The sequence below is a fragment of the Aulonocara sp. 'chitande type north' Nkhata Bay genome, linkage group LG9 (assembly GCF_057382095.1).
Source record: "Aulonocara sp. 'chitande type north' Nkhata Bay isolate Kocher_YH1m ecotype deep benthic linkage group LG9, A_spYH_male_GT1.1, whole genome shotgun sequence".
NCBI classification, from domain to species: Eukaryota; Metazoa; Chordata; class Actinopteri; order Cichliformes; family Cichlidae; genus Aulonocara; species Aulonocara sp. 'chitande type north' Nkhata Bay.
Window position 1 is genome coordinate 12,986,640 of NC_141352.1, and position 22,762 is coordinate 13,009,401.

Consider the following 22,762-nt stretch of genomic DNA (forward strand, 5'->3'; position numbering starts at 1 on the left):
TCGCGAACGAAATGGCTCTTAGAGCCGGCTCTTTGACGTGAACGACGCGAGCCGGCTCCTTATCGCGAGCCGTCACGTGGGGGGGTTTTTTTTTTTCCTTTCTCTCAGCCTCTCTCTCGCACTTTTTTTCCGCTTCACTCTGCACGCGAGCCTTGTGCTTTACGCTGGGCAGAGGGGGGAGGGGCGGTAGTTACACTCAGTAGCACAGGAACAGAGCCAGAGAGAGAGAAAGAGAGGCAGGGACAACAACATTAGAAAGGTATAGTAATCATCCACAACTATTTTCGGTTGCAGATGATAAAAGGATTGAGAAAGTTTATTCATGCAGGTCCATATGACAGAGAATATGCATGTTCTTTTAGTTTTCATATTATAATTTATATTTAATTGTGTTGTGGTTTGCAGTGTTTTGTGTTCTTTTCACTTTAAATTTGTGAAAGGAAAAAGCTGAAAATTTAAATAGTTAAAACTTGAAATGTGAATAGTTGATTTTTGTATTATATGATTTATTTATTACATTTTATGTGGAGTGAATAAATAAAAGTATATTTACGGTGGCCCCTAGAGACAAAGCACATACAAACTTCAAATCACGTACGAACTCTGAAGCACGTACAAACTCCAAAACACGTAAAAACTCCAAAACACGTAAAAACACGTACAAACTCCGAAGCACGTAAAAACTCAGAAGCATATAAAAACTCAGAAGCACATAAAAACTCAAAACACGTACAAAAGACAACAGAAGTGCTCCAGGATGCTGGGCGCAGTGTTGAGCCTTTGTTATCTTGTGGCTACACAAGCCAGCAAGTACCAACGACCGGATTTGGTGTGTGGTAATAACAGGTAAATGAACTTTTTTTTAAATTATTTGAATATATATATGAGTGCCTGTGTATAAATACACAAACAATACACACATGCTTTCAATTGTGTAATTTAAGTGATCTAGTAGCTCTGCTTTGGAAGTTCAGTTCATGCTAGAAATGTGTTTTGGAGTTTGTACGTGTTTTGTCTCTAGGGGCCACCGCATATATTTATATATAAACATATATAAATAAAACCACTTTTTACGTTAGTAATTCCTTTTGTGCATAATTTTATATTATTGTTAATAATAAATTAATTAAAGCAACAAAACAACCTGAAGAGCCGGTTCGGAGCCGAAAGAGCCGGCTCTTTTTAGTGAGCCGAACCGAAAGAGCCGGATCTCTAAAAAGAGCCGGAAATCCCATCACTACTCTCTGGCTCTGTTCCTGTGCTACTGAGTGTAACTACCGCCCCTCCCCCCTCTGCCCAGCGTAAAGCACAAGGCTCGCGTGCAGAGTGAAGCGGAAAAAAAGTGCGAGAGAGAGGCTGAGAGAAAGGAAAAAAAAAAAAAACCCCACGTGACGGCTCGCGATAAGGAGCCGGCTCGCGTCGTTCACGTCAAAGAGCCGGCTCTAAGAGCCATTTCGTTCGCGAACGACCCATCACTACTAACACCTGCCTTTAAGGTGTCCCATAAAATGTTAGGATTTACCTGGCCATTATCATTTATTTCTAGAAAATGTTTTATTTCGGCTTTTATCTCTTTTATAATAGCCTTATTGTTAAGTAGACCTGTATTTTACGGTGGCCCCTAGAGACAAAGCACGTACAAACTCCAAAACACTTGCAAACTCCAAAACACTTGCAAACTAAAAAACACATGCAAACTCCAAAACACATGCAAACTCCAAAACACGTACAAACTCCAAAACACTTGCAAAATCCAAAACACTTGCAAACTAAAAAACACATGCAAACTCCAAAACACGTACAAACTCCAAAACACTTGCAAAATCCAAAACACTTGCAAATTCCAAAACACAACGGAAGTGCTCCAGGACGCTATATTGACATATTCCTAGTGCCTATGTCACAACTTTTTACCCTATGTCTATCATTTCTAAAGACAAAGAAAAGATCTATTCTTGAATATACGGCATGGGGGGGGGGGGGTGAAAAGTAAGTAAAATCTCTATGCTTTGGATGCATTTCTCACCAAATATCCAATAAGCCCAAGTCATCCAGGCCCTTTCTTAGCAATTTACTCTGTGAAGTCACTATCCTCTTATTATTAGAGGTATCATCCTTATGCATGATTGTATTAAAGTCCCCTGCGCATATTAACACACCCTGAGACTCCGAGGAGATCAATTCAAGGATTTTCTTAAGAAGTTTCAAATCATAATTTGGTGGTAGGTAGACTGAAAGAAGAGTTACCATTTTGCCCTCTATTTTACCTTGAATTAACACATATCTGCCTTCATTATCCTTTACTTGTCTGGTAAGTTCAAAATGTAGGGAGTTGTGTATCAATACTGCAACTCCTCTTTTGTTACCTGTTTTAAAAGAGCTGTAAAATGTATTTGTGAATCCAAACTTCTTTAACTTCTCATGCTCTGTTTGAGATAAATGAGTTTCTTGGAGAAACACAATCTGTATTTTTTCCCGCTTTATCTTAGACATGACTCTACTCCTCTTAACAGGGTTGTTAAGTCCATTTACATTCCATGAAGCTGCTCTAAAGTCACGGTTACTCATACCGGTATTTCCAACCACTTATGTCGACACTCTGAACATAGAACTATAAGAACAAAATAACCACAAAAACTGAACATATGTTACCTTGACTTCCACTCTTGGGGCTTTATAGTGCCCTGTCATTCTATAGTGTCCATTCTTACAATATTGGAGAAAAAATCCTACCATGTGTTAGTAGCTCCATCGCTGCATCCAGCAGCTTGCTCTTGTCTCTGCGCATTTTAAGTATCTCTCTTGGTCCTGATCAACATAGTCTGTTTTACACGACACAGGTCTAACGCAAAAAATGGTATAAAGTAAAAACGTTACGGGGGCAATACGTACAATGCCAGCATATGGTAGAGGTATTTCTTTACAAATCTTAAATAAGATGTAATAGAAAGGCTAAACACCTCTTCCTCTATTATAATAAACTGAGATTAGGAAACAGTACTTACAGAGCCAAAACAGGTATTTTAGCCGCTTAGTCCAGTGAGGCTTAACACAAGATAGTTTATACTTATTGTCTGAGAAATCCATGAAGCCTTCCGCGAACACGTTCGGAGTGTGAGCTATCCGTTTTCTCCCAGTGTGCGCTTCGGGTGAGAACCTGTTCCCAGTTGACGTCCCCGCAGCGTGGCATCTCCACAGCGTAACCCCGCTTCTTCATATCCTCTGCCGCTTCTGATGCACTCTTGCACAGGCGTGGTCCGCTCTCCCAATGAATTCTCATTTTAGCTGGGTATGGTGTCTGGAAACGAATTTTTTGTTCTTTGAGGATCTTCTTAATGTCCTTGTATTCTTTGAGCTTGTTGTTAATCTCAGTCGGTAAGTCGTGTGTAAAAGTGATAGTTTTGCCCTCATAAGAAATTTTCTTAGCCCAAGCTGCTCTCAGGACTTTGTCTTTTATGTCATACCTCTGGAAATTAACCACAATAGACCTTGCAATTGCTATGTCTTGCGGCTTTGGTCCCAGTGATCGGTGAGCGCGCTGAATCTGCAACTCCTCATCTTCGGGAAGGGCAAGTTCTTTCTTTATGAAGTTGTTAATGAATGCCATCATATCATTCTCCTCAGCACCTTCCTTAATTCCGTATATACGGAGGTTGTTGCGGCGCGATCTTCCTTCCAGGTCCGTGACTTTGGTCTGGAGAGTTTTCTGCTGGTCCAGACAGTGAATTAGCGCATCGATCAGGTCCACATTCACTGTCTCAAGTTCGTTCACACGTTGTTCTGCTTCAGTTAGCCTAGTGGCGTGATTACGAATATCCACGATGGCATCTTGTAGCTTCTGATTCATCTCAGCCTTTAGGTTATTCAGATCTTCTTTGATTTCTTTCCTCATCTCTCGGATGTTATCACTCAAATTTTGTATTGCTTTAGCCATTGTTAGCTCGTTTTCCTCACTTTGCTCCGTGCTCCTCTTCATGCTAGCTCCGTCGCCGTCGTCCTGTAAGGTGTCTTTTGCCTCTCTGTAACTTTTGGAGCCCCCCTGTGTCTTTTTACATCTGCCTCCACGCATTGTATATCATCATCAGCATGAATACGTTTATTGTATCGAGTTTGTGGAGTTTTCCTCACTTATGATCAGGAGCGGACAAAAAGTTAATCCGCCATCTTGGAGCGCTCACCGGAAGTCTCCTCTTCTTTTTCTTTTTCATTTCTGCAGCTCTGTCTGAATCTCCGTCAGAACTTCTACGGGATGATAGAGAACCAATGACATTGTTTAACAAAACCGAGATCAAGCTTTACGGCCAGCCTAAGACAGAAAAAGTGACCCATTATCAATAAAATGATGAATATTCTTTCCGTTTTTAAGAAAATAATAATACTGATAGTGAGCTTTAACCCCATATTATTTTCAAAAAAAATCTAGCTTAAAACAAACAAACACATTTCCTTCTGTTTTCATTAAAGGATCGAGAAAAAGATGGCAGTACTCACCCACTCTCACGGTGTCTGTCTTTATCCTTTGATTTCTTCTTTTTCTTACTCTTTTTGTGTTTTTTAGTGTGGCGGGCCTCAGAGCTGTCGTCCCTGTCTTTGCTGAGAGTCCTCTTGCAATTTTGATCCTCTTTGTCTGGAGAGGAAAGGCAAGCCCGTGGCGGGGAGCCCTTGAACTTGTTTGTTTCTGGTGCTGTAGAAGGTGAGAAATTTCCTTCCTTTGAGGAGTAATTTTCTCTCTCTTTGCCATTACTCTTATCCTTCATTGCCCAGGAGTCTTTGCTATCCTGCAGCCACCTCCGACTGCCACGAGACTCCTCTCGGTGGGAGTAATCATATCCCCTTCGCTCATGGTCAATGTCCTCTCTTGACCGGTAGCGGTAGTAATGGTAATGGTTAGAGCACCTGTCACAATCACGCTCCCGAGGGTGCTGGAAGGTTCGCTCCCGGTGACGATCGGCCTCCCATTCCCTGTAGTAACGTCCAGAAAGGGGGAAACGATCCCTGTACTGGCGGTGGTGACCGTCTTTGTAGTCCCGTCTGTACCGGTGACGATCGTCGTCGCTTTCTCGTTCGTGACTCCTATCCCTGTAGTGTCTTTCTCTATCTCTTCCAGAGCTAGAGTACAGCCGTTCCCTGTCTCGGGAAGATCATTTTTCATTGCAACTAGAACTAGGCTTGGACTGATACTGCTCCTTAGTATCCTTACGTCCTTCAGTCCCTGTTGTTGCACATTTATCTTGTGGTAGATCCTTGGCTTCATCCTTGCTTACGCTAACTTTCTGTGGAGCTGCAGAAGCTCCACTGGTGCTTTGAGAGCAGCCCGGCTGAGGGGGTAAGGCTGCAGGGTTGCCATCTTGCCCAGAAGAAGAAAGAGCGGAAGCAGATTCTTTAGCTGCAACAGAAGGGGTAGTTGTAGCAGTAGCTGAGGGTGAAGCGCTAACGGCGGAGGATTCTGTACAGTGAGGCAGGGGTTCAGATGGAGTTTTAGCCCTTGTGACAGGAGTGGAGAAATCCTGGCTTTCATTAGCAGCAGGATGAATGCTCTGAGAAGAACTAGCCTGGGATGAGGCATCTTTGCTGGAAAAATAAAATACAAAAGCAATATGAGCAATGCTTTGTCACACTGGCAGAGAGGAAAGTCAGCACAGTTTTAAGATCACTCCTCTAAACTTAAAAATTTAAATGCATAAAATGGACAGCAGAGCAATAAGTTTTTTTTAGTTCAGTGTTAGGCTTACTTTGGTTGGCTATGGTCACTGCCTATTCCATTAGCAACAGGAGCCGTAGACGTCAAACTGCCATGATTACTGCCAGAGATCTGATGTGCCCAAAATAAATAAAAGAAATATTAATAATATGCCCCTTTAAAAAAACAAAACAAAAACCCAAACAGACAAGCATTATAAAAGTAAAGACAAGATTTACCTTGTCAGGGCCGCTGTGTCCATTCACTTTGTGATGACCATTGTGGTGCCCATTTTGGCTGGATTTGAAGTCTCCATACGCTTGTCCATTTAATCCATTGCCGTGATGGTGCACTCCTGACTCCCCATTGGCGGTTTTGGGAGAATTATCAAAGACATTTCCTGTGTCTTTATTTTCATTAGGATGAGACTTGGATGAACTGCCGTTATCCAGAGTGCCACAGTTCTCTTGGTCTGATTCCCCGTTTCCTACAGGGTTCTGATCCCCATTACAGAAAGGCATGCCGCTGACTTGGTTTAGTGCACACGGAATAAAACAAACGTCTGGTTGGACGTCTGAGGTAGACTGTGAGGAGGACAAAGAGCTGGAGGAGGAGGAGGAGCTGCTGGCGGAGGACGGCTGGCAGTAAGAGGAGGAAGAAGCAGATGGGTTCGGTTTGCTTAGCCCAATTGAAAATGAAAGCTTCTGTTGTTTGTCGCTGTCTGGAATCATTGTGGGCCGGCTTACTGAGTGGGAGATGGAAGCAGAGGAAGCAGAAGAAGCTAGTCCATGGTTTGGTTTCCCCACCACACTGCCGCTGGTGCTGGGCTTGGAGCTTGTGGGATAGTCCCTCAGAGATCCATTCCCATTAACATGAAGAGAACTCTGAAGGAACAAGAAGTCACAACAACAGGTTTTTAGAAGAGAAACACTGGGTTTAACAAAAACAACAACATTATCAGTACCCTCAGGTGAGGAAGTACCTTGTTCATGTGTGGTGGCAGCTGGGGACCTATGAAGCCAACACTGTTGTGATGCATGGTGGCGATGGTGCGTGGGATCACCACCGGCTGGGGAGATGACTGACCAGATATGCCAGCGTTATGGTTCAAGTGGCTGTAGTCCCCAGTTTTTTTCACATCTGTGCACCTGATGACATGGAAAAAAGAATATTAACCATGACAAAGCATCAACATTATAACATTAGGTTATAATAATACATTTTCTACAAGAAAAGTGGGAATAAACATGTCTACATTATTAAATCATGATGGGAAAAGTTCTACTGAAGGAATAAGCCTAGAATGTTTAAAAATACCGATGTTTACTCACTTGATGTAGAAGAGGACATATGCCTGCTGGTTGAGAACGGTCCTAATGTCACTGACTGACACGGACGAGTCATTCATCTGAAACCAGTGCCCATTGCTGGCCTGTGAGACAGAATGAGAGAGATGTGACACAGCAGATTCAGTTTCTGAATTGAATTTGAGCTAAAAAGAAGAATCTTATGGCTATATAGGGGTCTTTTTTTTCTTTCTTTCAATGCATACAAAGTATTTTTCTCTGTTTGCATTCAGTTTTCTGCTGAAATGTGTTGTTTATGGTGTGTGTTTGTTTGTACTACGCAACAGCAGCATTCAAACAGATTCGGGCACAGCCAGTACCTTAATATAGCAGAAATAGTGTCCAGCATGACAACTCAATTCAGAGTGAACCAGCACAGCATACAGCCTGTAGAGCTGGGGCTCCCCGTGGGACTGAGACACTGTTACTATTTCTACCATTTCTTCTTGGAGCAACTGTAATGCACATAATTTCCTTAGGGATTAATAAAGTATTCTGATTCTGATTGTTTCAGGATGAGCTGCCATTATCCAATGACACATCTGCTTACCTGTATCTTTTGCTCGTTTCTCTTCCTCTTCTTTTCTCTTTTTTCTAAACTGAGGACCTGATGGCTTTGAACTTTTCTTGTCCATCTTCCATTGGTTTTAATTTTGCACTGCAGTATGAACACCCATCCCTCAACCCAAGGATCACCACAACATGATCTAACACACCTACACCTTAGTTCACAGATTCATTTTGTCTAGGGTGCATTTCTGAGATTTCACACAACCCAGGATTCAAATCATGAATACATAATGGGCTTGGATTTACATCATTATGAATGAAATGCGCTCTATTTGGAAGCAGCCGCCCCCTCCTCCCCTTTCGGTTGTGTGTGAGACTTTAAATCATCAAACTGTAAATTTTAAATTGTTATTGATCCCTTTATCCCTAGTCCTAAAGTGTATATTTATTTTCTTACTCTTCTTATATATATTATTTGTTTACTTGCACTGCTGTAACTGGAGCTTCGTTGTCTCGTCTCTCTTTGTTCAGTCTGACGTCACTAGCCGTGTCTAGGTCTAAACTCCGCTGCAGGTCCATATATATCAAACGATCACTATGGCAATCTGTTGTGTTTAGAACCACGTCTTCAAGCAACTTAAAGAAGTCCAGAGGCTTTTCTTTCCAAGCTCCTTAGACTACGATGACGTGGATGACTGAGAACCTTCACAGACACGTCTTTTCCTGTCGTTGTCCCGATGTCCAATATTTCCTCTGTAACGTGCAAATTGGAGTCCACACCACAGATGAAAATGGCCAGCTGTGCAATGTCCATCATGTCTGTACTTTCATCCACAGCAAAAGAGTATGCAATAAAGTCTTTGCTTCTTTCACACAACCGTGTTCTTAAATCAGTGGTCATCTCACAAACTTGATCAACAATCGTATTTCTGCTCAGGCTCACATTTGCCAAAATGTTTTGTCTGGACACAAGAAGTCGTACACCTAATATCAATAAAAAAGGATGATTTAGCACTAGCTGCAGCTCACAGTCTACAACTTCTCTGGTCAAATTAGCTCGAGGATGCATTTCCAAAAAATGCTCCCATGACATAACTTTTGAGTCATTCACAGGCCTATATACACACTGTACAGCTTCATGATAAAACTTTTTTTAAATATAATGAATGTGGGAAAAGCCGGTGCCCTCTGTCACACCCAATTTGGGATGAATCAGTGATGTACCATTTCAAATTCAGCTTCGCATCATTTTGCTTTTTTTTTTTGTTTGTTTGTTTGAATTATTTCGTTGTTTTTACTCTTGCTTAAATAAAAACATTTCATATATAAATCTGATGCAGAAAAGACAACATCACCTGCATCCAGGAAATGACAGAGTGCTTTGAAACACTGGATTTTCCCAGAAAACAGAAAGTCATTTCATGCCGGTGGTGTCAAATTTAATGAAGTTGGGTTTTTCTTCCCCAGTTCTATTTCATCGAACTGCAAACAGGCCAGAAATTCCCGTTCAGTTTCTCAGATATGAGGATTTGAACGCGTTGTATTGGGCCTCCTAACCACATGAAGGCGCTGTTTGTTTCAGTAATACTGAAAAATCCTGAAATCTGCTGGTCCCTTTAACGCAACTCACATGGAACTCCTGGCCGGTTCTGCCTCGCGTGCTGGCAGTTGCAGCGTTCGTGGACCGGACCGAGCTTAGATATTGTCACCTATCAGTCTTCCTTTTTCGTTTCGCACTTTAAAATCGAATTTTCCCAAAAGGAAAATCTGTAGCTAGCTTTTAGAACTACCAAGTGACATATTTGACAGGTGTCGCATTGGGAAGAAGGCACACAACTCGTTTTATGTACGAGTCTGTCAACGTCAACGTCAACTAACAGTACCGCTCACAAAACGGTTATCTGAGGGGTGACAGAGATGACAGAAGAGCTCGAGCAGATTCTTTCGCAGCTCACACAGCCTGATAATGCAGTTATTCAGCAGGTAACGTCACAAATAATTTTATTAAAGTTAACGTTAGCCTTACTTTGCCCGGCTATAAGTGAACTTTTTGAAATGGCTGCTGGAGATAAGCTAGCTGATGTTTGTTAAGGTTTGGTTAGCTAACTGTTAAACCACTGGTACTGATATTTAGGACCACTGGGTTGTTATATTAGCAGTTTACTGCCTGAATAGTTGGTACCTTAATTAAAAACCAGGCTTAGGTTGTGAGTCAGTTGGTGAGCTGTTATTTCTTTGTGGCACCCACCACAGACAATCTCTTTTGTCCTCTTTTAGGCCACAGCCCAGCTGAAACAGGCGTTCAAAGACCCAGCTATTATTCCAGGCTTGTGTGCGGTCATGAGTGGCTCCCAAAACCCTCAGGTACTATATACCTTTTATTATTTTATCCTCTAGTGTGTGTGTGAAAAGAATGCCCATCTTTGTAAACATTTGGCATCCAACATGCAGATCCGTCAGTCAGCTGCAGTGATGCTGAGGCTGAGGGTGAAGAAACACTGGAAGAAGATCAGCCCTAATGACAGAGAGAGGTTTGAGTTTTACTTTTCTTTCACACTACCAGCTTTCATAGTTTAAACTCTGCTGTGATGTTTGCGTTTTATTCACACAGTCTGAAGGCAGTGGTGCTGCAGGCTTTCATGCAGGAAACAGAGTAAGAAAATGCTGCACTTACTGTTTTGCATTCTGTAGATATAGACCTACACATTTGAGCTGTCATGAGCCGTTGTTTCTCTGTTTATTTTCTTTGCAGGCACACGGTGCAGCATTCACTCTCCCAGCTGTGCGCTGTAATGGTTAAACATGAGACACCAGACCGTTGGCCTGCCCTGCTCCAGCTTCTCAATCAGTCCACCAAGAGCAGCAACCCTCATGACAGACAGGTAGCCTGATCAAGCACCAGATAGGAGTTCAGATTAGTTTAATGTATTTACAAGTGTAGATGATGATAGATGCACATGTCTGGACTAGTTCATAACCTGTGTTAGCTATAGCTTAAAGCAAGGATGTCACACACATTTTGCATTGTGGGCCACATAAAGCTGACTTTGATTTTAAGTGATACACACCAGTGAAAGTTTAACTACACATTTAATCTGTAATATAGCTTAACATAAGAAAAAGAAGTGCAGTTTTAACTGTATGTCTCAGGTTTTCTACATGATAATAACAAATGATGCTTTAGTTAATGAAAGACAATTGCCAGTATAGCTCATTGGGCTTAATTTGTAAGAAGTAAATGTGTAAAAAATGGTAGCTCATTGCCCAGACTGTTCAGTAAGTTTTTGTTAATTCACAGAAAATATACTGTTTGTTCTATGTTTTCCCTGCTTGTTACCTTGTGTCTAAACAAACAAAAAACAGATTTCCAAACAGGTCAATTTCTGTCTTTTTTTCCCTCTGGTTTAGTATAAATGGGTGAAGTCTGTAAAGGTTAGAAAACATACAGTTAAAAGTGCAAAGTTTATATCCCCCTTTACATTTTTTTCAGCTGTATTAGGCTGGCCAATTCTGGTTCTCAGGCCTTATGTTTGAAACATTTGGGTTAAAGTCTCATATTTTATTACAATTTGTGCATAGTTTAATCACTAGAAATATCGTAATTTTTTTGCCAGGTTGGACTCCTGCTGCTGAACAAGGTGATCGAATCCAACGCTGAGCCTTTCAAGCCCCACTACTGCCAGCTCCTGCAGCTGCTTCGTAGTGTGCTGGAAGACCACAACAACCCTACAGCTCTGTACTATTGCATCCTCACCCTCACAGCCATAACAGAATTCATTGGCACAGAAGAGATGGTGAGGCAAAACAACATTTCAGGCAATGTGCAGACATTGAAACTATTCCACAAGAGATTTGTTTATAATTGCACTGCATGTGATCCGTTACAACTTAAGTTGAAATAATTTTCAAAAATCTAGAAGTATTTTGTCACAACTCAATAACATCTTGCTCTCTTATAGCACCTGATGCGTTCCATCCTCCCAAATCTGATTGTTGCCCTGAAATGTCTCATCAAGGCTGATCAGGTAAATTCTAGCAAATGCTTTTGTACCTAATGTGTTGATAAATACCTACTAAATTATTACTTCTGTCTCTCCCTTCACAGAACCAAGCCAGTGAGGCCATGGAGGTGTTTAATGAGCTCATGGAGAGTGAGGTGTCCGTTATCGTCCCACATGTTGCTGACGTTGTCCGCTTCTTCTTGGAGGTACGACCTAATTGTGTGAATTCTGTTTGATATTCTAAATTTTATTCATTTTTTTAAGCTGACAAGTGATGTTTGGTACCTGAATGCTCAGAGGGTTTTACATGTGCTTTCTGCTTGTGTTAGGTCGGCAGTGACACCAATCTGAGTGACTCTCTGCGAGTGAAAGCGCTCTCTTGCGTCACCTTCCTCATCAAGTTGAAGAGTAAGGTGAGTCATCCACCAGCTCTTTAAATATCTGCCTTATGTGTGTGTGTGTATGTGGAGTTGTAGAGCATATGAGAATCTTATGGGTCTGTCAAAAGACATGACTGCTTGTCTTGTCTTTTCTTGACACCAAACGTAGTGTTTACCACTGATAGCCATCCTAAAAAAAGCAACGAAAACAATTCACAAATTAAAGTTAACACTGTTCTCACACATTTTATTATGTGCAGTTTAGTCATTATAATTTATAGAATTTAGAGAATAATTAAAAATACTAAGCTGTGACTTGACAAAATTATATATGTCATAAGTATAGGTCATCTGATTTTGGACCTTCTAGGAAGAGACGGTTTGTCTACAAGATTTTCTTTGTATTCGATTAAAATGAATAAATGAGTGTTTTCTGGGAATGGGACTAGTTATGCAAAATGAATTAAACTGACTGTAAAAACAAAGTGCAATCTCTTGTGACACATAACTGAATAAAAGCGGATTTACATAATGGATACTCCTTGTACTCCCAGCAGCTGGGAACTGGTTTGGTTTTTATTGGATACTTATTGGTGGAGTATCACATAGCTTTAAAATGTACGGAATATAAAAGTTGGATGCGAAATTTGAAATAATATATTTTTCTAATCTTCACAGACTGTGCTGAAGCAGAAGCTCCTGAGCCCAATCCTGCAGGCCATTTTCCCTGTACTGACTGCAGCTCCACCTCCGGGTGAGCAGGACCCAGAAGATGAAGAGGACGACAGCGGAGATGGAACAGATAATGAAAGTCCCAAACACTGTGCTGCTCAGGTGTTTAACTATTTTGATATAAATTGTGCTTTTTTGTTGTTTTTTATCAAAGAAGTTCACTTTGCAGGAGCTTAAAGTAATTTTGAATAAGATTTGACCTGTTCTTTTGTCTGTTTTCAGATTATTGACACTATGGCTCTTCATATGCCTCCAGAGAAACTGTTCCAACAACTGGTAGGTCATATAGATTTGGAATAACTCTGATCCCTGGCTGTTGTATCTGCTTTCTGATAGTGTGTTAAATTGTTTTGTTTTGTTTTGTTGTTTGTAATAGATGCCCCTTACTCAGACCTGCCTTGCCAGTGAAAATCCATATCAGAGGAAGGGAGGCCTCATGTGTCTTGCTGTGCTGGCTGAAGGGTGTGCAGACCACATACGCACTAAGTACGAACGCTTGACATGAAATAAGTGTATATATGTTGTTGATATGTGTTCAAATCTATACATGCAGTTTGATTTTGACAATGTCTAAACATTCTTTGTGTATCTGTGTGGTAGGATTTTAAAATCAGTGCTGCAAACAGTATGTCAGAGTCTTTCAGACAGCAGTGAGGTGGTACGCAGTGCAGGCCTTTTTGCCCTTGGACAATTCTCTGAACATTTACAGGTGAGTCAGAACACCTCAGTGGGAAAAGCTGTTTTTCTGTTTATTTTTGGTTTTCAAGCCTTTAAAATCTGGTTCTTTGGGGTTTATACCTGGAATGAAGTGCTTGCATGTTTTATTCTATTTGTGACACAGTATGCTCAGTTTAGACCTTATTTACAACGGGAACTGTGTGTGAAGGAATGGACAGAAGTTATCATAAGATGTTGCATGCTATAGGATGTACTTAAAGTGTCACTTATCTCAAACCTGATCTATATGGATGTGTATAGTTTTTTCCACAATAAAACGAAGAACTATTCTCAGTTTCTTTTTCTAAATTTTCCTTCTTTGCTTTCCAGCCTGAAGTGAGCACGTATTGTTCAGAATTGATGCCTTTGTTGCTGGGATACCTTTCTTCGTTGAACCAGGCCAAGGTTGGCCACGTCACGAAAGCGTTTTACGCCCTAGAGAACTTCATGGAGAACCTAGGTAAAATATCTCCCCAGAGACAAGCACAGTAAAAGTCACACAACTTCCCTACAAGGGGAGAAATTACCAAAATGTTCTGCAAACCAAAAACTATTGTTAAACAAAACAAAAAGTCACCTTCTTTTCATCATCCCTCATTTTGGTTTTACAAACAGGAGCTGATATTGAGCCCTATCTGCCCACTCTGATGGAGACGATGCTTTCTGCTCTGAACAACACTGATAACCTCAAGATAAAAGAACTGGCAGTGTCTGCTATCGGTGCCATAGGTAACTGAATGTCAGGGTTTTATACATTAACCAGTAAAAAAAAAGAGTTCTAGTTTTCTGACTGACTGTGTAAGATAATAGTTCAATAAACATCCTCAATTATTTGTTCTTCCAGTGTCAAATACAGAAAGATAGAAAGACAAGCTATTATGACATTAAATCTTATCTCTTAAATGAAAACTAACCTAATCTCTCAACTACCTCAAATGACTTTAACAGCCAATGCTGCCAAGGAGCTGCTGGTTCCCTACTTCACCCCAGTTATTGAAAGTTTGAAGGGCTTTCTGACCACCACCACAGAGGAAATGAGGTCTCTACAAACTCAGTCTTTGGGTTGGTAAACTTCAAAATTCTCTCTAAACTAAAAAGTTTTCTTTTGAGATCAGGAAACATTTTAACCACACGTTCCCTGGTAGTTTCTGTAGGCTCTGTCTCACTGTTTTATTGTTGCTGTCAGATACTCTCTCTGTTCTGGCCCGCACCATTGGCAAAGATGTCTTCAGTCCTCTTGCTGCTGAGTGTGTTCAACTGGGCCTCAACCTCACCAATACCATTGATGACCCTGACCTAAGACGCTGCACGTATGTTACAACTCTTTATTGAACAAAGCAAACATTCAAGAAGTCAACGTTGTGATTCAAAACACATTTTTAACTAGTCCTCATTTCATTCCCTGCTAAAAGATCTCTCCCTGCTGTCAGAGCTTTATTATTGTGTTGTTGTGGTCTTCATAAATAGTAGTACAGAAAAGCTCCAGCTTACCTGTTGGTTGTCCTTCACCTCTCTGTCGCTCCATCTTTCAGGTACAGCCTCTATTCTGCTGTATCCATAGTCACCCCTGATTGCCTGACTCCTCACCTCACTGCCATAACAACTGTAATGCTGTATGCTCTGAAGTCCAGTGAAGGCGTCACGGTAGAAACTATTACTGTAGCACTTGTGTTTGAAATATTCTCAATTAAAACGAATGTTTCAATTTCCCACTTCCTATTTTGTTGTTTTCAGGCACATCTTGAGGAGGACAAGGCGTTTGTTCTGCTGGACGATGATGACGATGAAAATGACGAAAAAGATACAGAGATTTTTTTAGAAGATGACAAAGGGACAGATATCCATGATGTGGCTGGGTAAGGCTCACATACTTGCACACACACGTAGTTCATGTTCATCCAAATACTCACACTGAAAACCCAATGTGTCCATGTCTTAGGTTCAGTGTGGAGAATGCCTACATTGACGAAAAGGAGGATGCCTGCGAGGCACTAGGAGAGATTGCCTTCAATGCTGGGTAAAACTTCGTAACTTCTTCTTTTCTTTTTTTTTTTTTTTTTAAACCTTCAGTGATGGGAATTTTACAGAGATTAACACACATGGATAAATGTACTTAATAAGAATAAAAAATTAGGAAGTGTTCTAAAACTTGTGTCCCATGCGAGACATTTTAGATGTGAACATGTGTGTAATTTTTGCTCTTGTTGCTGTGGTTTCCCCTGACAGTGTTGCCTTCCAGCCCTTCCTGGAGTCCAGCTTCCAGCAGGTTTATGAGATGAGAGATGTAAGTGGCTCCGGTTGGCTGGTTGACCAAATATCCCTCTCGTTTAATGTGCTGTGAAGGGCACTTTGTGGTCTGTAATTGTGCATCTAGTTATAAATGACCGTCTATAGGTTAATTGATAATGTTGATTTGAATCCTGCCTTATATTGTTATCTTTGGTCAGTTTTAAAAGCTATTTTCACAGATATAAAAATGTTTTACTATTTCCCTTGATAAGCTTTAACAAAGGTGAGGCAGCTAAAACAATCTTCTAACAGTATATAGACTACTGCTAAATACATTGTAAGAGACTGTAAGTTGTGGCTAATAAACATTAAAGACCCTTTCCTTAAAAAAAAAAAAACAAACACATTTATGCTTTGGCAAGGTGATCAAATGTTTTCCTGCTAGCTGTTGTGCCTATATCATTTTATTAATACCTTACTTTTTCAGACGATATGTTGGTACTGCTGTGAGAAAAATGTGGCATTACAGTATCCCTTTTTTTAGGGGTCAATCCTTGTTGGTTCTGCCATAATGCCAGGGTCCCTCATACTTTATCTTCCTTTAACTTCAGGAGGGTCATACTTGCATTGAACCTGTCACGTCTGTCAGCCCCACCCAGTAAGCTGTAGTATTCTCTCTTACTTTTCTCCCCAGTTTCCCCATGAGGATGTTCGCAGGGCAGCGTTTGGAGCCATGGGGCAGTTTTGCCGAGCTCAGCACAAAGTGTGGAAGGAGAATCCCACTGAGGCCAACCAGCAGGGTATTACAGGGCACCAGCAAGCTGAATTAGGCAGTAGTATTGTCTGCTCTAGATTCAGTAACACAGCCGAGGCGGATAAGACAAGTTTCTAAACAGAGATAGAAAGTTGCATATAGATTTTATATCCTGGAAAATTATATCCAGTTTCAACTTAGAAATGTGCTTTTTGTGTATAACAGGAATCAGCGCCATTGCTTTTCATACATTTTAACTTTCTTCTTCGATGTTTCTGCACATCTTTTGTCCCACACTCAGCCCTGTTGAAGTTGTTGGATATAGTGGTTCCCTGCTTTTTGGAAACGGTGCGAAGGGAGCCCGAGCGTCATGTTGTGATGGGTGTCTTGGAAAGCATGAATAGTGTCATCAAGTCCTGCAAAGAGGAGGTTTTCAAAAACCCTTCCCGCCTGAAGGAGATCAGCCATGCCATCCGCGATGTGCTCAAGAAAAAGGTGAGGGTGTGGGTGATGGATGGTTTTATTTGCTAAAACTCATTTGTCACAGATTGTTTTGCTTAGAATGAATTGTGCTTTAAAAGCCTTCCACTTTTTTTTTCCTGTTGTTTTCTCTGCCTTCTCAGACCCCGTGTCAGGACAGCGGTGGTGATGAAGCTGATGATGAAGACCAACAGGTGCTGCAAATCAAACAGTAAACTGGATCAACACAATGCTGAATTTTTGCTGTGAAAATATCTGTCCTGATCCAAGAGCTTTAGTGTTTTCTGTGGCCCACTTTTAAATACAATGCAGTCAAAAGTAACAATACGAGTCTGTGAAGTTTTTATCTCTTTTTTCCCTCCGTATTGATTATTCCTGTTGATGTGCTGTGTGTTTCAGGCAGAGTATGATGCCATGCTCCAGGAGTTTGCAGGGGAGGGAATCCCCTTGGTGGCCGCCTCCGTTCCTGCAGACAACTTTTTCCCCTTCCTCAATGACCTGTTGCCCTTCATCATGAACAAAGCTGTGAGTCCGAATGCACTGATACATTTAGGCGTGTGACAGGAGTACTTTATACCCCAGCACCTTTTTCTTTTTTCAGATGGCAGTTTATTACAAAGCAAGTAACAGAACTAGTACCATGTGTTATCCCCTGCCATCCGTAGATGTTACAGATCTCAACTTATAAATAAATAAGAAAAAATATTTAAAAGAGAACATAAATAAAGTCACACAGTCATTTAACGAAGACTTCCAAAATTTCAATTTTATAGGTTTAACATATTTGACCCAAATATCCCAAAGTTTAAGATCAATAAAGAAAGAAAACATTTCCATAGTGTAAATATCACTTAATATATCTGTGTCAAGAGATTTATTCTAAAAGACACTTCTTCAGCTGAGTCTGAAAGGTAGAAACACACAGACGCTGTAGTTTTTACTTGCAAGGGCGGTCACAGAGCGCTCACACGAGAGTGGGGGGCCCTGTGATCAGCGCTCTGTTCTTGCACTTGTCTTTATTTATACACAAGAAAAGTAATACAATAATGAAAACATTTGTTCAGTGGAATATTGATACGTGTGTGTGTGTGTGTGTGTGTGTGTGTGTGTGTGTGTGTGTGTGTGTGTGTGTGTGTGTGTGTGTGTGTGTGTGTGTGTGTGTGAGTGTGAAGCAGCCCCTTTTCCTGGTAAGAGCTCAGAACTGCTTGTTCAGCTTCTTACTATCGCTGTGGGAAGATTCAGATAAAAATATCTGAACAAGTTTTATAAAAGAACAATCAGTTCTAAGTAATAAAAAGGTCATCATGCAGTATTCTATCACATGTAAACTTATATCATTAAAAGCTTATACTGACTACTAAGTACAATTTTCCATTGACAATCTGTCACTCTTGAACTGATTGATTTTGCTAAGCACAGAGAAATGTTTTTAATCTGGTTTGAAATCCTTTGGGAAGAGTCACCCTAATAAATCATATTTATTTACTGAATTTCATAGAAATCCTCGTGCACCGTGGCAGACCGGTCCTTCTCTGTGGGCACCATTGCAGAAATCCTCCATGCTCTCATGAGCGTGTCTGGGGGGCGGGGAGTGGCAGGCCGCCTGTCCAATCGCTTGCTTCCTGTACTGGTAGCTGGAGCGAAGGACAGTGACCCTGAGGTTCGGAACAACAGCGTGTTTGGACTGGGATGCCTGGCTCAGGCAGCTGGACCCATCGTTGTATCGTATCCTTCTTAACTGTGTGTGCTTCTGTTTGGAATAATTGTTGTGTTTGGCATTTTATTTTGTTTTTTCAGACTAAATTAAATCCATTGCAGTCCTTAGCAAAGTCTGTCTCAGAGACTATCCCATGATGCTGTCTGTGTTTTCCAACCTGCTGTCCAAGGAATCTGACCTCAGGGTAATTGATAACCTGTGTGCTGCCCTCTGCAGGATGATCATGAGCAATGTGGATGCTGTCCCTCTGGAACAGGTTTGTTATATTAAATATTTCAGCTAATGGTTCTCACCTCTTCAGCTAAACTTAACTACAGCATATTTTCACAAGCAGGAAGCTGAGTGCAACAGTGCTGCAAAAATGTTTTCAGAATTTCAAGCAAATGACTCTTTGCTCACTGACAGGTGTTGCCAGCTTTGGTGGCTCGTCTCCCGCTCAAAGAGGACCAAGAAGAGAACAATACAGTGTTCAGCTGCCTGGCTATGCTCTACACACACAGCCCTGCTCTGGTACAGTCAAAACCACATTTACATCTGTTTACATTTCCAATGTAGAGGATGAGTTTAGATCACTGTGGTCCGTTGTCAATTGTGTTGCACAGGAAATTGTGTTTCCTTACATTTATTTTGTGTTGAAAGAAGTCTTTGATCCACATTGATTATTAAAGAGCAGCTGTTCACATGTTTAGAAAGATGCTTTGTAAGGAAAACTTCTGACCAATCATCTTTTATTAAATGTTAAATCATTTATTCTTACAATCTTAACACATGCAGAAACTTTGACATGCTCTGATGTAAATCTTGAATTTCTTCACATTGTGCATTTTGTCCCTAAATGTAAAAAATATTTGAATCAGACTTTTTTTCTTAAGTTTATGTATTTTTTTTTTTTTATCTCTTTCAGGTCGTGAATTTAATGAAACCCATAGTTGCTGCTTCCAGTCATGTCCTAGGCAACAAGGATGTTGATAAAGGTGAAGATTTCTGCAGAATAGCAGATTGCATGTAAAAATTCCCTCGAATGAACCCTCGTGACTCAGAGCTTCACATCTGATGTTTCTTAGCATCCTGCACAGCACTCTCATCAGTATTTCATTCTTTTGTAGTGATCTGTCTCCAGTGTTGACCTCTAACTCTGTTTGTTTCTCCTCCACAGAAAGCCAGAACATTTCAGTAGCACTCATGCAAAAGTTTGCCCAGAACCACAGTGCTGAGTTCCAAGCAGCTGTGACCTCACTTCCTGCAGAGCAGAGGGATAGTCTCAGCGCAGCCATCACTGCCTCATAGCCCACACACATAGATACATCCTTCCACTCAACAACCAGAAAAATTATACTGTAGGTAGAAAATGGGACAGTTGTGTGTCATGTTTAAGCTGGATGATCTAAGTGCAGCACTTCAGCCATTCTTCAAAAGTTATTATTACATTCAGCAGCTCTTCTTTTTATTTATTTGCTAACATGCATGCTGTGTTTACATTTTCTTATGTTAGGAGTTCTGGTTCTATTTTGATTTCCTGCTTTACTATAAATCAATTTAACCTGTGGAGAAAGATGTGTGTTCTTGCTCCTTTGAACTGCCTTATTCAGAGATTTCTTAATGTTTGTACACATGCTGAGTTATTAGTTTTGAAAACAGTTACTTTACCTTTAGTACTCTGCTGATGCTCAGAAATACAACCTGTGACCTTACAGAGCCCAAAAAACTTTCACAAAACACAAATTAACAAGGACAGAAGCTTTTTACAAATGCTTCAGTAATGTAATTCTAACAAGTTATGCAATGTCAGTTCAGAAGTATTTATCACTAAATAAAACCAGTCTTGTCATAATAAGCTTTGCTGTGGACCGTTGGAGCATTCATGTTAAAACTTTCTTACAAAAAAAGGTAATCAGATGTTAAGTTTGTTCAATTTCAGTTGTACTCATTGTGTTGCTCCTCAGATCTCCCGTTGTCCCTGAGCCTGAGTAAAGCCCGGCAGCTTGTTTTCAGTGTCCAGCGCCATAGTCATCTGCACGGGTGTCAGTCCATTTTCCCCTGATGCAAACACAGAAGCACACAGAAGAATCTTTGTGAGCCCATGTGGCATTTTAACTGGAAAACTCATGTCTGAGACATAAATTCCACATATCGTCAGAGGCTCTGAGGGCTTTTCATTCTGCATTTAATTCTGCTCCTACAAGAGTAAATGAATAATTGTCATTTTGAAAAGTGGACCTGATTCCTGACAGTGCTGAGAAGTCAGGTTTTATGTGGACGCTGACGTAATGTTTGGTACGATTTTTTTGTCATTGCCTCAGGCTGTGGCACACCACTGTGATCCACATGAGTCTGACAAGTCACCCGTTATCTGAGAGGTCGCTGTGCACTGCAGGGAGAGTGGCTTTTTTGGGGGGCATGGCAATGTAGATATTGGCTAACAGTGACACAGCAAAGAAAAATCTGAATCAAGAAACCCCGAGCCAACTTGAACGGCAGCAGAAGTGAGATTATGAGCCTCACATATCAAAAGTGTGAGATTTAAACTGCTTCCAGACCTGCACATGTCTGTTTCCAGGGCAGGATATCCATTCCAGTGCGGCAGAAGGAGCGGTCAGTGTGGGCCTCGGTGCTGTACAGGACCTCCTGGAGCTGTTTGTCTCCTGGCTTCTGGGCTTTCACGCGTACCTGAAGGACAGAACAGGAAAATCAAGTTGCTCTCACTGTCACCTGATTTCCACAGACTGCCATCACACCACATCCCTGCAATTGGATCTCACAGCTGTACCTCTAGGATAGTGATCTCTTTCTCCTTCAGCTTCCCTGCTTTGTTTTTCACCTGGGTCTTCTTGGTGTCAACCCAAACCACCCTCTCCTTCACCTCTGACCTGAATATACACACACATTAATAAATATTCATTAGATTGCTTCTTTAAAAACAAAATAAAAACACTTCCTCACATGGAGTGAGACTCACTCTTGGATGCCCAGATCAGCAAGTGTGGTGTCCAGGAAAGGGAAGGGCTGGTTTGCCAGGTCGGCCTGCACCTCGATGGGCAGTGTCACCGACATGGGGATATCCCGCTCCACTATGACGCGCAACATTTTGTTGTGGGACCCCGGGAGCTTCCTTTCTGCCGGTCGGTTAGCCTGCTCCACAGTTGCCGCCTCCTCCAGAGAGCGTTTTGTGTCGTCTGCTGCCAGCTTGACTTGCTGATCTGTATTTCAGGAGGCAGTGGGTTTTTACCCTCTCCCCCTTTGATCCTGTGCGTTATCTTTTAAAACTTGCTATCTGCACCTTTTGGCTCCAGCACGTCTTTATTGTTAGAGCTGTTGCTTGCTGTGTTCTTCTGCGGGGTGCTGATGATTCAGTGTTCTGCTTCTTCTGATGGTAAACGCCTCTGGAAAGCCTGAATATGTGAGCGCGTCTGATTCATACAGCGTTCTGCTCTGCCCCCCGGGCTGATATATGCAGCCAGTGTGAATGTGTGTTATGTGTCACTCAGATGTTAGGTTCATTAGACTGTCACAAGAGTGATGGATGGATGTTGGTGTTTTTAGGGCCAGGTGTATGAGCAGACCAGCTTCTGCTTTTAAATCAGGTAGAACGCGACCTCATCTTTGTGCAGTGCGTTACACATTTAATCTTTTTAACTGATTGGTGATTTCAGGCTAAATTAGTGAACTCTGTGACAAGAAAGGAAGTGAAAAAGCGACAAGGTCACTTCAGGTTCAATGTCAACAACACATTCATGACTGCTTAATGAGATAATCCATCCACCATATCTAGTCCTCCACTTATCATCGTCAGGCTTCCCCGTGTGCCCTCTGTCTCATTTCTCTGAGAGCTGAGGTGAGACAGCAGTCTTTCACATCACAGCGTCACATTTTCCGCTGTAAAGAAAAAAATGCATTCCAACTTTCAAAGTTTCAATCCTGCTGCTGTAGGACACAAACACATGACGTGTAGCATCACACCGGGCACACTGTGCGCTGTCCTGTACACTTATCTTCAGCTTTTCACTTTCCTTTGTGCAAACTTTCGTCAGTTCCTTTGATGCTGCAGGGACGTTAGACAGGGAATCTCCACTGTTAATGGCCACAGTGACAAACTATCAAAACTAATGTTGAGCAAACTATTGCACCATAAATGTTTTTGTACACAGTGGAAAACGTAGCAGTCAGCTGGCTATTCTTGTACCAAACATTATGTACAACGGACACTTCTTGGCACGAT

General features: G+C 41.3%; 2 protein-coding genes and 1 pseudogene across 3 annotated transcripts; 1 reads left to right on the forward strand and 2 right to left on the reverse strand.

The window, feature by feature from the left end:
- Nucleotides 1–4,119: 4,119 nt before the first annotated feature.
- Nucleotides 4,120–7,466, reverse strand: LOC147321809 (uncharacterized; annotated as a pseudogene). Its single transcript, XR_015130859.1, has 7 exons — nt 7,347–7,466; nt 7,012–7,112; nt 6,663–6,828; nt 5,920–6,564; nt 5,733–5,812; nt 4,492–5,571; nt 4,120–4,242 (listed from the first exon to the last, which is right to left on the reverse strand). The product of XR_015130859.1 is annotated as an uncharacterized LOC147321809 (transcript).
- A 1,707-nt stretch (nt 7,467–9,173) lies between these two features.
- ipo4 (importin 4) lies at nt 9,174–20,380 on the forward strand. The gene is made up of 30 exons (XM_086305917.1): nt 9,174–9,519; nt 9,814–9,900; nt 9,988–10,067; nt 10,148–10,189; nt 10,289–10,418; nt 11,151–11,330; nt 11,496–11,561; nt 11,642–11,743; nt 11,867–11,950; nt 12,596–12,751; nt 12,872–12,925; nt 13,026–13,135; nt 13,250–13,358; nt 13,697–13,826; nt 13,982–14,095; nt 14,315–14,428; nt 14,553–14,676; nt 14,899–15,010; nt 15,101–15,222; nt 15,306–15,383; nt 15,593–15,650; nt 16,290–16,395; nt 16,651–16,844; nt 16,973–17,023; nt 17,229–17,354; nt 18,328–18,554; nt 18,670–18,802; nt 18,952–19,056; nt 19,451–19,520; nt 19,703–20,380. The coding sequence occupies exons 1-30, from the start codon at nt 9,454–9,456 to the stop codon at nt 19,831–19,833; spliced, it is 3,261 nt and encodes a 1,086-aa protein (XP_086162043.1). The 5' UTR covers nt 9,174–9,453; the 3' UTR covers nt 19,834–20,380.
- LOC147321811 (uncharacterized) lies at nt 19,273–21,949 on the reverse strand. Its single transcript, XM_086305919.1, has 4 exons — nt 21,503–21,949; nt 21,314–21,413; nt 21,084–21,213; nt 19,273–20,583 (listed from the first exon to the last, which is right to left on the reverse strand). The coding sequence occupies exons 1-4, from the start codon at nt 21,628–21,630 to the stop codon at nt 20,486–20,488; spliced, it is 456 nt and encodes a 151-aa protein (XP_086162045.1). The 5' UTR covers nt 21,631–21,949; the 3' UTR covers nt 19,273–20,485.
- Between the last annotated feature and the right edge of the window lie 813 nt (nt 21,950–22,762).

What these genes read in the sequence shown, in the direction of transcription:
- ipo4 (XM_086305917.1), top strand. Translation starts at nt 9,454, where the DNA reads ATGACAGAAGAGCTCGAGCAGATTCTTTCGCAGCTCACACAGCCTGAT. An exon ending in AATTCTCTGAACATTTACAG is followed by an intron (nt 13,359 to 13,696) that starts GTGAGTCAGAAC and finishes TTTGCTTTCCAG; the next exon opens with CCTGAAGTGAGCACGTATTG. An exon ending in CCTGACCTAAGACGCTGCAC is followed by an intron (nt 14,677 to 14,898) that starts GTATGTTACAAC and finishes TCCATCTTTCAG; the next exon opens with GTACAGCCTCTATTCTGCTG.
- LOC147321811 (XM_086305919.1), bottom strand. Translation starts at nt 21,630, where the DNA reads ATGTTGCGCGTCATAGTGGAGCGGGATATCCCCATGTCGGTGACACTG. An exon ending in GCTGATCTGGGCATCCAAGA is followed by an intron (nt 21,414 to 21,502) that starts GTGAGTCTCACT and finishes GTGTATATTCAG; the next exon opens with GTCAGAGGTGAAGGAGAGGG. An exon ending in CTGGAAACAGACATGTGCAG is followed by an intron (nt 20,584 to 21,083) that starts GTCTGGAAGCAG and finishes TGTTTGCATCAG; the next exon opens with GGGAAAATGGACTGACACCC.